Source organism: Salmo salar, chromosome ssa25 (assembly GCF_905237065.1).
Source record: "Salmo salar chromosome ssa25, Ssal_v3.1, whole genome shotgun sequence".
Classification (NCBI taxonomy): Eukaryota; Metazoa; Chordata; class Actinopteri; order Salmoniformes; family Salmonidae; genus Salmo; species Salmo salar.
Genome location: NC_059466.1, coordinates 15381298 through 15396177, shown reverse-complemented (window position 1 = coordinate 15396177; position 14880 = coordinate 15381298). Strand labels below are relative to the sequence as shown.

The 14880-nt window shown below is 38.1% G+C and overlaps 3 protein-coding genes across 3 annotated transcripts; all 3 read right to left on the bottom strand.

Annotated features, from left to right (window-relative positions):
- Positions 1-2397: 2397 nt before the first annotated feature.
- Positions 2398-3951, bottom strand: hoxd9a (homeobox D9a). Its single transcript, NM_001141669.1, is given in 2 exon segments — positions 2398-2986; positions 3289-3951. Coding segments are annotated over 2 exon segments (801 nt in total). The 5' UTR covers positions 3845-3951; the 3' UTR covers positions 2398-2741.
- A 2870-nt stretch (positions 3952-6821) lies between these two features.
- Positions 6822-8821, bottom strand: hoxd10a (homeobox D10a). Its single transcript, NM_001139553.1, is given in 2 exon segments — positions 6822-7209; positions 7946-8821. Coding segments are annotated over 2 exon segments (1011 nt in total). The 5' UTR covers positions 8682-8821; the 3' UTR covers positions 6822-6934.
- A 4379-nt stretch (positions 8822-13200) lies between these two features.
- On the bottom strand, positions 13201-14782 carry hoxd11a (homeobox D11a). Its single transcript, NM_001139552.1, is given in 2 exon segments — positions 13201-13491; positions 14162-14782. Coding segments are annotated over 2 exon segments (813 nt in total). The 5' UTR covers positions 14742-14782; the 3' UTR covers positions 13201-13258.
- Between the last annotated feature and the right edge of the window lie 98 nt (positions 14783-14880).

Sequence of the window (14880 nt, the reverse complement as noted above, 5' to 3'; positions counted from 1 at the left end):
TTGCCGTTTCTTTTGATCCCAAAGCATGAAAGGAACCAGGGACGGGAGAAGGTTTTGCTATAGGCCGACTTGTCCTGCGGTATATATTATTTATATGTTTGTTTTTAATGAGACTCATAGATTACTTTGTCCCCAAAATAGCGCTGAAAAGAAAGCTACAACAAGGCAAGGACAACAGATATGTTAAGATACAACATGTACAGTACTTAACATCTGTGGACGAGGCTGGATAAGAAATACAAGTGGAGGGAATTCAGAGTTCAGTGTTTGTCCCATGAAAGAAAACATTTCCAATATTGTCGTATATGTAGTCCTATCCTTTCCTTTCCATTAGTCTTCGCTAACATTTCAAGGACATTTCTGATAGGCCTAGGAGAAACAATAAATCAACTAATACAAATAAACAAATAAATCATCGTCATTAATAATAATCCTATTCATAATCAGAGTAACTTAAATCATTCATTACAAACTATTATACCCATTGCTCTAATGTAAAAGCATATTTTCACTGTTTTCTGTTATTAATATATGTATGGTTATAGGCTAATTACGCTCATTATATTTAAGGGTTAAAATAAAAATCTAGTCAGCGACACAATACTAAATGGGAATTTTCGTCAAATCTGAAATTGCTACTATAACACTCAATATGTAATTTGATGTAGGTCTATAGGCCTATATTCTATCTACCGATACAAGCGATCTAACAAAGCCTCCAATCTTCAGAAAATATATTTTTTAATGAATGAATTGAATATTATATTTGAAACAAACATTTAGGCCCTACACCAGGGCCTCGTTCAACCCATCGACCGCCATTGAGATGTAGTCTTGTGTAGAACAACGTCGCCCTCTAGCGCTCTTGGTTCCCAACAAAATGCTCCCCCAGTATAGAATAAGATGTGTCTCTTCATTAACCAATAATACTATCTAGTAGACTACTTTAGCAATACTTGGAGAATAGGGGGAATTAATGTGTCAATCGTCATCATTTATTTTCATCAAAGTAACCGAAGCGATTACAAATTATGCATCAAAATCCAACTGTATTCTGAGTTGTTTCAACACCCCCTGATAAACAATGTAGGTTTTTTTTCCACATAAAACAGTAATTACATGTGACATTTCATGGAATTTCAGAAACAGGGTTTAAATCCACCCTTGCGGTGCCAATCGATCCACCGCTGTAAACGGCCTTTTAGGCAGCAGTCAAAGTGAAGTTTTGCCCTCTCAATAGGAAATGCAGTTGATGAATAAACGTGACTTTCTATACATTAGGGGGTCTGATTTCCTCTCAGTCACGAAGACAGACAATTTATCGACCAGACACCCTGTAGAAAAAAATGGCTGCATTTCTGTTAGTCAGCAACAGACTCAAACACCCCCAAGTAAGAGTGTTTCAAAGGAGAGTGCAATTATTGCCCTGGCTCATAAACTCATTTAGACCAGACGTCTAGCCATCTATATGGCTTTATTGGACCCCGTTTCTTCCTGCTTTAAAGCAATTATACGTACAGGTTGGACAATAAATTGGAAATCCGTGCAACACCTCTCCCAATCATAAATTCTTTATTACTAGTCTTTTTAAACAATGTTCATTCTCCTACTTTTCAAGTGAAATCCAACCACCTTGTAAGCCAAATTCATACTAGGAAAACAATTCTGAAATGGTAGTTCACTACACCAAGTGGCACCTTTTAGAGGTTTCATTCTGCTGACCTTAAATTTTTATTTTTTTAAAAGACAACGAAATGTCCAATCATTGAATCTCCAGGCTCGTACAGATTCACCAAAATAAATGTATTTCAGTGAAATAAACGTTCTCATTCACCCTACGTCGCCCCTCATCAACCCATCTAATTATGTTTGCAATAAGGCATTACTAGTCCTCCCTCTCAATTCTTACAAACTACTGCATTGATGCGATGGGGCCTACACTAGCCCATAGCTTTATATTAAGAGTCGGCTAATACACGTTGTTGGTGTTCAGAGCGTCAGGAATAACTATATACAGCAATGCATCTCAAATTGAAATATATATATATATATATATTCAAATACAACGTAGCTAGGCTAATAACAAGCATGTCTATATAGGGACAACCACTGCAAAACCACTGAGCAGAAAAGCTGATCTAAGAACAACTTAATGGTTAAATACAGCCGGAATTGGATTGTAAAAATGCAGGAATATTAGCCTATGTAATGATTAAGGCTACGCCCTATAGCTTTCTTGTCTTTTTTTCAAAACTAGCAACCTCAGAAAAAACACGATGACAATATCATAAATACTCAAAAACATGACCCTTTCGTTTTAAATTCTAGCCCAGTGAAACAAACACACTCAGTCGGCCTCCACCTTGTTCAATCATTTCCAATTTGCGTGAGGATTCTTTCACCGAAATATAAGCATAAATGCAGCTTCTTAAAACATTCGATTTTTTTCTAAAAGGCTACACGACTAAGAAAACTATACACGTAAGCATATTCCCTGGTCTCATTTTGGGCATAAATACTCGAGCTCGGGTTAATCAATAGAGTAATTCGTTTAAGACTCAACATTTACTTTGATTTAAACAAAAAAAAGAAAGACAGCATATTTCCAGGCATGTTGAGTCAACCTTTCCATTTGATACATCAACACAAAAAATGCATAGCTTAAGCTCCAACCAACGTTGTATTCTATGTAATCACAACAATATGATACATCAAAAGGCGAGGGACTACACCCAGTCTAGTTATAAGTGATCCTTACTGCCTCTCTCTCTGTTCATCTTTTTCATTTTCATTCTTCTGTTCTGGAACCAGATTTTGACCTGCCTTTCAGTTAAATTGAGGATTCGAGCAACTTCGTATCGTCGATCTCGTGTCAAATACATGTTGAAGAGGAATTCTTTTTCCAGTTCTAGTGTCTGATATTTTGTGTATGGACACCGCTTCTTCCTTGTTGAACGTGCATGTATCCAGTTTGCTGCAGGGTTGTCTGGAGAAGAGAGAGGACAAAGTTGAAACTCACATGACAATTAGCAGGAAAACGAAATAAAATAGCATATACAAGCATCGGAATTTAATGAATTACTGTATATTTGTACAAAAGACAACATTTATGGATCGAATTAGTATCACACTTTTGTGTTAAATACCCACTTTACAGCAGTGGGTAGTTTTTTTCTGCCCGTGGTTATGAGCTAGACACTTTTATAGGTTAGTAAAACCTCCAGTTTTACACACCCAGCTCCTACAGTTCTTACGGTTGTAAATCAGGGGGCAATTCCGTTTACTTACTTGGGTCAAGTTGTTGTTGTTGTTTCTCTTCTTTAGGCTCGCTGTGACTCGACATATCACTGCCAACGCTCTCTTTGGTTACTTTTTCTGGGCATTCGGATACTCCACATGCGTAATCAGGGCCAGGGTCGACCACCGGAGTCTCTGTCTCAAAAGTGGCACTCTCAGTCCTTTTCGGTGGTAAACTTTCGGGCTTGGTTCCATAATGCCGACTGTTAGAGTGAAAGCCGGAGAAAGAAACGTTAGAAATTGGGTCTATCCAGGACCGAACATATCTGCTGTCTGCTGCGGAGAGGTGGGACTGGTGGACGTAAGGATGGTAAATCCCTGACACTGCGGCGGTGGACTGCGTGTGAACCGAGGACCAAGACCCTGGGAAAACGGCTGACTTGGGTGCAAAACTGCAGGAGGAAAAATCTGCATTGTCCCCAACACCTGATGGCCTTGAGGTCGTAGTGTGCGGACCCTGGATAAAACGCGCCCCGTACACATCCTCCACTTCATGCCCCATTATAGAGTCCACATAATAGTTACTTAGAGTGCTACTGGTCGACATTTTTGGATCCCTTCGTAGTCATATAAAAGGTTACACTGTTACGGAAACCTTCCCTCTGAACAATCATAGTATTTTTGCTGGCTTAATCTTCAGGGATTGGTTACATGAATCACGTGATCATATTTACCAATACAGTGAGTAAATCAGTCCGCTGGTAACGGTAGGCCTATCTTTAATTTGCCTATTTATTCAAGAGTGCCAATAAAACCAAATGTTTGAGGAGAAAAAAAAGTAAAACCTTAAGAAATGCTGTGTTTCTGGGCCTTTTGAATGTGCATACGGTTGAGGGCGGTGCCGGACTATTTTTTTTTTTTTTATGTCAACAGATTAATACACACATTTATTTCACAACCACCACTCAACATTGATGCCATAGCATATTATGCATGTAAACTCTTACAAGATATCGTCATAAGGTATGTCATACACTCAATGCTTGTAAAACATTTTATAGACTTCTGAGTTGTAAGTCCTCGTAAAATAAATGTAATAACATGCTGTAAAATAACGAGACACCATTTCCGCACCGAATCTGTTTTGGAATTGTTAGTTTTTATTAAACGAGGAGTCACTTTCACTAGTTTGGTTGGTCTTGTAAGTTTGAGTCAGGAAGTATTATTTGTATACAAATTGTATGTATCTAGAGGAGAGCCATAGGCCTAATGTTTTTATGATCAATAAAATCTTTATGAGGTGCGTTTGATTATACATTAATGTGCCCTTAATAAAACGGACTCTTGGCGCAACAAAGTGGATCTGTGCAGAGTGATGTCTAAAAATCTAGATTTAAGAGGGCCTTTTAGGTTTTCTTACTTTTGAGAACACATAACTTCTAGATTAGGCTATTAGTCGACGACTCACCCCAAGAGCGTTGGAACTAGCCTACTTTTGCAAACTCTCATCAAGACACATCTGCAATGAAAAGGCCTAGAAACGTAAATAAAATCCATAAACCGATTTATTTAAAATCCATGGTCAGGATGAAGCAAAAACAACGTGAAAGAAGGAACAGAACAACACCGCGGTGAGCTGCCAATGAATTTGTGCTTGAACGTCATTAGGTCCACACACGCTATAGGGACCCGCTTCGTCAGCGTTAGCTCGAGAGACATAGCATATTATAGGTCTTGTTATAAGACAGTATAAGGGCTCACTTAAGCTTATAACAAGTTATAGAGCATTAGCCTATACCTGGATGCTTTAAGTAAAGTGTTTCCAAACGAATGATGTGGCCAAGAGGGCCATTGTTAAATAAAACCATACAATCGTTGTTGTTGTTGGTGGTGGTGTGTGTGTGTGTGTGTGTGTGTGTGTGTGTGTGTGTGTGTGTGTGTGTGTGTGTGTGTGTGTGTGTGTGTGTGTGTGTGTGTGTGCGTTTCAGCATTCATTCATCTGGACATGAGGGGGGTGATGTGTGAGTAAAAGGAAAGGCAGAGGACAGCAGAAAATAGGAGTACCGAGTTCAAATAGTCTGCACAGATAAAGAGCTATAAACTTGGGCTGGACTGTACACAGTGGCTGAAGACAAGTCTACTACTGGGCAAACCAATATGCTATTATAAGCCTACCAAACAAAACAAACCATCTCATGACGTTTAACTGCATCAACATAAGAAACATTTTGAATCATGACAGAATGTTGCGCCAATATTTTATTTCAATTATTATTGTTTTTAAATCAGAAGTAAACATTATTGTACGCTATATATATATATATATATATATATATATATGATCAGAGCCTTATATTTAGGTGGTATGGAAACATAACCGTTTTGATCAATAAAGCATTTTAAATAGGCTATTGTTATAGGCCTATCCCTCTACACACTAAGAATAAATTGTTCTATATAGAAACCCTAATGAACCGTTTTTCTACGAGTGTAGCGCCTTTATAGTAGGCTATATCCAGACGCCAATGGCTGTTTTGTAGGTTGATTAGGAACCTTCCCAGATCCGTGTAAATATCGTAACATGTTAGCTACATAGCTATATAGGGCATTATTGGAAATTAGTCTTATTTTTGTGTATTTGAATAGAAGTAAGTATAAACGTGTATTTTGTGTTTTTGAATAAGTTTTACACTCCGCGAACGCCAATTAGATACCTTATTCACAATCAACAGCTAAAATTACTTAACTTTACAGGCTAACGTTTCTTTTTCATTACAGACATGTTGCTGAAAGCTAATTGAAAATAGTCCTAATAACTAATTCATGATAAATATAATAATAAAAAAATAATTCAATAGATAATAACTTTAGGCCTATAAGACCATTTGAAAATAGCCGGGCCGAAATTATGTTGAGTGGAGCTTAACGCTAAAATGGAGATACTTCATATTGTGACCCTGCACACAGGCCTAAAGATAAAATACTTATATCGTTATTAGACTTGTTTTTCTCTTACTTTTCATTTACTTTGATTCTAGCACGAGAACAATTTGAAGCTACGGACCAGTCCCTATTCATTTTAACGGAACTGAAAGAACGTTAGGGCTTATAAGGTACCAATTCCAGAAATAGTGCTCTTCTTTACTTTAATGTATTTCTTACACATCTGCCTTGATGAAAAAGCCTTGGCTTACTGCAAAACAAAACATTGAAATAAGAAATGACATTTGACAATCAATTTATTGCAGGATACATGCCACAAACATGCATAAGATGTATACACTCATTTACATTGCTCACCACATTTATAATACAGAAACGTTTATAAGATTACTTACGATTCAGCTGACGGTTTGCGCTTAACTCTTAAACGAATGTTTAACTATTCAACCACTATTAATGTGCTTTCATGTCCGAAAAAAAGATCTTACAAACAAGTCACTGTGACTTCCTTAGGCTCAATCAAACCAAACAGTACAACAATGAATACCTACTATATTTGAATAATTTAAGACCTAGCCTCCTGTACCCTGTGATGAAACATTCAAAATACACAATGCGTCACAATGTAAATGAGACAAAAATAGCAATTACAGTCACAGTTTCAGTGAAAAACAAAATAACAAGTCCAATGCTGCCACAGCACTACTTTGAAGAGAGAGGAATGGGACAATAAAACAAGCATGTGTAAGCATGCTCACGAAAAGGTGAGATTTGAGGTAAGTTCCCGAATTCGGTTTTCCCTGCTCATTTTCTTGAGCTTCATCCTGCGGTTTTGAAACCAGATCTTGACTTGCCTGTCGGTGAGGTTGACGCCTTTACTGATCTCTAGACGGCGCTCTCGAGTCAGGTACATGTTGAATAAAAACTCCTTTTCCAGTTCCAGCGTCTGGTGCTTTGTGTAGGGGCATCTTTTCTTCCTTCCACTTTTTGCAGTCAACCAATTGCTCGTTGGAGGGTCAGTTTTGCTGTCTGAAATGAAATCAAACCAACAAATGTTTTAACATGGCAAAATATGGAACTATCACAATATGTTTTCACTAGTCACACAGCTCTGGTCAGAATGATAGAACGCTTCAATTATATTGATATAGTTTTAGCCTATATGAGTATTATTGGTTAGTAGTCGTAATCTGCTACTATCATTTGGATCAGGTGTTGAGATATTACAGGCTGTAAAATATAACTAACAACAGCTGCTCTAAATTACACGACTGAGTTTTTAGACCAAAGTCATATTTGACATGCATATTAAGCATACTGATGAAATCCACTACACATTTGTTAGAGCCTGGAGTATTTCTGTGTTATAATTTCGGAGGAAATTGATAATCACAACACTGAGGATGAAGATACAAAACAGACTACAAGCCTTATGTCTACGAGATGTTAATAATATGGATTACACTTCAATAAATAAATAACATTTTCCCAAATTACATTTACCCAAATATAAAATGGAATATTCTGCTTTTCTACAATCAACAAAGAAACACATACATTATAAATATAGAAAAATATAGAGGAGAATAGACCTCAATGCAAATATGTGCGGGTCGAACAGTTTCCTGTAGCATTTTACTGCAACCCGAGTAAGGCTCTCATTAAACATTACGACTGTAGGGCTGTTTGTGTTTTATATTGGGTTTTATGATGCTGGAGCGTTCATATTACACCATGACACGATTCATCCTTGTATTGTACCTACCTTTCGCTTCCTTCTTTGGCAACTCTGGGCTGGAGACTGAAGCTTCAGTGGAGCAATTCTTCTCTTCCTGCGCGCTCGACTTTGGATCCGGGCTTTCCGCGGGGATGGGTGTCCTGCTGATCTCCCGGTTATGCGGTATATCAGCCGTTTTCTTTTCCACTTCGACAAAGGAAGACAACTGCGGTTTGGGAGTAATTCTGTTGAGCTGCATCAATGTGGTGTTTGGACTCGTCATCTCGTGGCCATAGTCCTGGTGTTTCCCACTCGCGTAAGTTTGGCTCAGTCTGAAATAGCCCGGAACAGGGATCTCGGGGCCATCAACTGAACACGATTCGGGGATTATATTAGAATATACAGGGACATCGGACGAGTTGACCTTTGTCATCTTGTCTGAATACATGCAATAATTACTCTCCTCCTTAATGTTTTGTGAAAATGTGCAATTGGGCATCTGGTTGGATGGTTGCTCTATTCTGCAAGATCTATTCGGATCTGTCCAGTTATCAATTTGAGGTATGTAAGAGTGGACATTCATGCCCATATTTTGGTGGTTGACGTCCCCTCGTTTACCGAGAGACGGCAGGAGTCCACAGGTTTGCATTCCATAAGTTCCCATTTCTGCACCGGACGGCATGTACATGTTGCTGCTGGAGTAAAAGCTGTCTGTTCTGCAAGCGCCAATCAGCGAATCAACTAAAAACGTATTTGCTGCAGGAGAGCTGTTGGGAAAGGACATTTTTGGAGAAGTTTTAAAAAGGAGAGAGATGTCCTTTGTAGGTTGACATATCTAGCACAACAATCTCCGTGTTGCTCAGGAAGCCTCTCTACCACATGACAAGCTCACCAATGAAATTTGAAAATGGCCTTGAGACGCAGCCTCTTTTCCCATCACATGGACGAATTGACTCATGACTGGGAGGCAGACGTGGTCAACAGCGACACCTAGAACACGGACTTGAAATTGATTCCAAGACTGACAAAGGACATCTTGAACATTTAGCCTGTTCTCTTTGCTTGGCATGAAACAAAATCAAAGCTGATGTACATGGTCTTAACCTGAAAATAACGTACAGTTGCATCAAGCTCCAATGCCCATACCTTGACAACTTTGAACACCTTTAACACAATTTAAGTTCACGACTAATAGGTAATCTACTCACTTTTACAGGCTATAGAACTACTAAAGCCAATGCTTTGACATTAACTAAAACAATGACGTTGTATTGATCGAAATCTAATCCTAACTGAAAAGAAAAATCAATTTACAGGAGGTAATTAAACAATTACAAACAAAATGAAAAACAAATATGGCTATTATACGCTTATATATTTTTTAGTCATTGGATTCCTAACTAAACAGCGTCTGGCTTAAGTAGAATGTTATTCTGTAAAAATGAAAATACAAGGAAAGCCTACACAGAGGTGATATCGATTACCAGGCTCAAATTTTTTCTAAACAATTGTAATAACCTTTGAATGCATGCTCTGGGTATGACGCACTTAGTTTCTATGTGACCTATATGACGGACTGGGAAACTAATGCATTTTAATAACAATCCACTACAGCGCTAAACACACACCTATTCTCAATTCAGCATCTCACATCGGTTTAGCAGGTCCACCTTTTCAAATATGTAGACGATGTGGATTTTTTTTACCCCGAGAAATAGCAATGAATTAACAAATCAACAAGTATACAGAAAGAGATTATTTGCTGAATAAGACTAATAATTGTATTTAGAGGATGCCATTAATGACACGCTGAATAGGCCTACCTCAATGAGCCAAGTTTGTGCACGTAGATTACTAAACAAAATAAATATGGGAGGAAAATATCAGCCTATAGATTATATCTAATAGGCGATATATTTATATGTGGCCTATGTACATTTGTTTCATGATGTTTCTTTAAATTTAAGCATCAATTTTTGTTAATGAACCTACGATAGCCTACATTCCTGTAAATGAACCCAAATACATGCACACGTAAGGGGAGCATTGTTTTTTAAACATGATTTCAAAAATGAGAGCGCGAGTGCACATCCAAGGACGTCCAACAGCAGCATAGCCCTACGTCTGAAGCTTAACCTTCAAGGTTGTAGGCCAAAACAATGCTTCAGGTCAACCCTAATGTGAAGATGCTTCAAATACACGTTTGAGAAATCTAACATATAAGCTCGATCGAAAGAAGAGGGAGAAAGATGACAATGTAAGGAATTATTTAGCAGTGCGATATATAGGTGTAGGCTGCTTCAATATATGTCTAAATGAACAATAGCCTCAAATAGAATTTGCTCTCCAAAATATTTCTGAAGTTATGAATGACCTATACGGATATACACGCCAAATCAATTACGCAAAAAAATGCAGACATACAATATGCTTCTATTAAACGTAGAAAATGAAAAACTCACGTTTTAGGACACGTTGCGAATTCACCAGTGTGCCATGTGTTGTTTTTAACTTCAGGAATACAACATCAAAACCATCCAGGTGTTCTGACCGTGATTATAGGGCGTTTAATAATAAAGCAAATAATTCAGTAAAATACAAACCCATGGTCTATTCAACATTTTAGGTGTACACATCCCATTTTAAATCATCCTTTTACCCTATCAGGTAACATCGGTTGAAATGATTAGACAACATATTTACTAGACAAGGCTTAACGGCCGTCCAAATCAACATACCTAGTTTAATGCATCGATAATGCACACGACAATTTCAGTCTAACCAGGGTTGATTGAGGAATCCAGATAGGTCATGTGCCTTATTCCATCATTTAGCAAGTATTTAATTACTTTAGGGTTTAATTGGAATGAAAACTAAGTTTAACCCAGCAATATTTCAAGTCATGTCCAATATATGCCAGGGTTAAGTTGGACTTTGTGTCTTCTATAGGCCTATGATATACAAATCCACATAGTTAAGGCTACTGTTTAATCCACTTTAAAATGGTGGCGTTAGGAACAGTGATGGTGCCCCTTTGATTGCAATGCATGGAATGCATGAACGAAACAAAGTCTGCTTGGGCTATTGGATATTTTTATATATTTTTTAAATGAAGCTATTTTCCAACGTTTACCAGAAGGAAGCCAAGTCAAAAAAGACAGCCAGATCACCGAACGCATGCTATATTCTATCACCAAACCACAAACAAGAACATTTACAAGCCTTTCAATAATATTCCAGACCACAGCTGTAATTCAACCTGTGTGTGTTTTCATGAACAAACTCAGCCCGAAACTTGTTACACGTCTGCCCTCGTGTGGTTAGAATATGAACGAGCAGTCACCATGTCTGCACAACTAGGCCTATTTCTTGAACCAAAAAGCCAATAAAAATGTTAAATCAAAAGACTGACTGATATGTGTGTGTTTGTGACTTATTTCCTACAGCTAGGAACGCAATTCGAATGATCAGATACAGTAACATGTCCAACATGGCATGCCTATTAGACCACCTGGGCCTACATTTTTTTCTGCGAAAAGAAAATCATTGCGCGATGCTAAAAGTGAAAAAGCATTGGTCACAGAAATATTTAGGCTTATTTAGGATGACACATTGGTCGACTGGTTCTCTTTTAGTACACCGCAGTGCACTGCCTTACTTTGTTAAATTCTAATACACGAGGGACCTATCCGTGGATTCGAATTAAACCCTTGATTATGACAAATATTTTTGGGTTCAGTGTTGTTACTTAAGCTAAACTATATTATACTCTTGTAAGACTGTACAAATCGTGCGTAATGCTACCACATCAGAAGATTGCGGATGAGTTCATGAATATTGCATTAGGCTAAATGTAATGCAACATCTTAATTGGTTAGTATGTAGAAGACAGTTATCAACTTCAAACAAGAAACTGTATCCCTGCTGTATCGCTTACTTTTCATACAGGAAAACTCACTGCTTCGCAGCCATATTGGAATGCTACTGCAATGCAGATATCATTCAGAAGGCGTCGTTTCTCAAGACATCAGCCAAAAGGCGCCTATAGCCTAGTTGTTCAAAAAAAAAGTGAGAGGTGACGACATTGACGTTATACGGGAAATTCAAAGGCAGGAAAGAACCTTTATTAATTAAATTAACAATAGGCTATTTGATACAAATAATTAAAACAATTCTAATAAATACACCACTTTTTTTTTAAGCTGCCAAATCAAATCGTATGTATGGGGTTTCTTTGCTTTTATGATCTTGCCAATTGAAGTTAAATATGAAACATATAATCTATAAAGGCTTATATAAAGTAATAGATAATTTTGTTCATGTACATTTTGCGTTCCTTTAAACTCAATAGCCTGACAAGTAAACAGTAGGCTACTGCATTCTTCTCGACTATTTTGGGGTAGGGCCGCATTTGGAGTGCCCAGAGGGTCCAATAGCCCCCAATTTAGACATTTACAGCTAGTTTTTAGTATACTGTCTAGACGGTTCAAGGTTTAGAAAACCGCCTAAGTGTAAAACAAAATAAAGGGAATAAAAGGTCTAGTCTAAACTTTGAAGTTGAGGCAAGTAAGAGGCGCTACTGCTTGGCTATAACAACAGGAAATCCGCTGTATAGTCCTATGGCCTACTGATATAACTACTAGTGCCAGTGCAATTGGTAATTTACAAATATATCAGATCGTTTTGACAAGACAAACCCTATAGTAGAGTATTAAAAACCTTGTTGAATCGTATGAAATTATGCATAACTTTCTATGCCAAATGTGGATCCTGACCAAAGTTATACGAAATGAGTTCGTTGTGATTGCAATTACATGAGGTAACGCATAATTACATTTGCCATGTGTACTTTATTTTGATATCACATAACCACAATATACATCACATGCGTCTACTAAATGCATACACAATTCTACTATTATAAATGACTTCTTGTAGTCTACTTGACTGATTCATCTACTCAAAGTACGCGTTGCTTACTGCAATATTTTTGAATCCACCAAACGCCACCATGTAAACTTAAATAAATTAAAAAAAAGATATGCATAGCCTAGAGATGATAATGAATTAGTATAATGATATACAAATGGACATTATGACGAGGTCTCCTGGATGATTTCTTCACTGGATTGAATCTTATTTTAAACAACAGGATTCATGTGTTCATTGAGGTAAGTATTTAAGTGGCAGATGCCAAGAGCCTTGCATAGATAAATCCAGCCTGTTTGCAATGTTCATTATGCTGTGCGGTGTTTCACCTTCTGTTGTTTTGATAGATTATGAGATGCCCCCCCCAAAAAAACCTCTTTATTCAATCTGTTGTGAAGCATTTAGCAACTATTGACTCCAAATGCGTAGGGTTCAGAATAAGGGATTCCCAGTGAAATACTGAAGCCGGTCCCGGTTGAGCTTTTTCTCTTTCATTCTTCTGTTCTGAAACCAAATCTTCACCTGTCGATCTGTCAGGTTTAACATCCTCGACAACTGGAGCCGCTTCTCCTTGTTTATGTACACATTGAAAAAGAATTCTCGTTCAAGTTCTCGGATCTGGTATTTGGAGTAGGGGCATCTCTTTTTTCTGGACTTTGAAGAACCTAAACAAAGACAAAACACTTTATTTACTACAAATATGTAGTACAATGTAGTTCAGATCAAAGTTGGCTCCCTGCTAGTCAGCAAAGAACATAATTAACAAGTTAGCCGAGTAAAAAGATCATCGTCCCGCATGCATCCACAAACACACAAGCAGATATGCTCGTGCACGCGCGAGTGAGCGCGCGCACACACACACACACACACACACATTTTGAGTCCATGTCTGTCCTACACGGTTATTCTTGAAGTTATAGGTAAACCATTATTACGCAGCCAAAGAAAACCTCTTCCCATAGCCTAGGCCTATAGCCTACGTAGGCTATCCTCTATCTCGAATATTACGGCATTGCCTACCTTCCTGTTTATATCATTATTTTATTACTTTGTAAATGCATTGTCATAAACAAATAGGCCTAATGAACATGCTTGCACTGTAATTTACACCATGCAAGCGAATCAGAGAACTTTAATTAATTCAGAAAACACTACACATCAGAAATATTGCAGTACAGCTCACCTAAACTGCTTTCCCATCGTAAATATTTTAACAACAGAAAAGTAAATCTTATTGGGGTATATAAAACCTTTGCATGCTTATAAAGGGGCACATAAAATCGGACCGACAACAGTAGTGGACTTACTATAACCCCATTTAATGCTTGTACCTACTTGGGCCGTTGTTCTTGTCCCCAGCGCAGTTTGATATCGAATAATCCTCTTCGTCTATGTGCTCAGTTGGGTCTCGTTCAGACTCCTCAGATGCAGGCCTATCTGAAGTATGTTTATTACATGCAGCATCTCCGGGGAGACTGGAGTGTGTCTTTTGTTTTGAGTCGTCGGGGTTGGGCTTCTCAGAGTTAACAGTCTCTAAGAACTGATCGAACCCTTGTGGAAGAACCCCATTTCGGCCGACATTTGTGAAGAAATTGCATGGCGAGCTCGTACGGCCGTGATGGCCGTACAAGGAATCATTTTTGAATATCATTTCCGCCCTGTTCGACGACTGGATTAAGTCTCGGTGCATTATCTCGTCCGTTGAGTAGTAAGAGGCGTAATTGCCCCTGTAATGCCATTTGTTTGAGTGATCCAGTCCATAATCTCTGAAAGACACTTCTCGAACAGGTTGGACTTGAGCTATGTTGGAAGAATAAGGAAAATTTATTTGACACGAAGTAGTCTGGGGTAAAAACGAGGAGACCGAAGAAAAATCAGGCGCCGAAACGTAATATGTACAACTCGGTAAATACATATTTGACGCACAGTTGCCACGCTCATCGTACTCCGCCATCTCTCCCCTTCACCCTTTTGCTATAGCGAAATAGAATTGGCAGCTTGAGTGTGTTAAACTTTGTCTATCTATTGCACCATAGGCGCGTGGAAAGGACCCG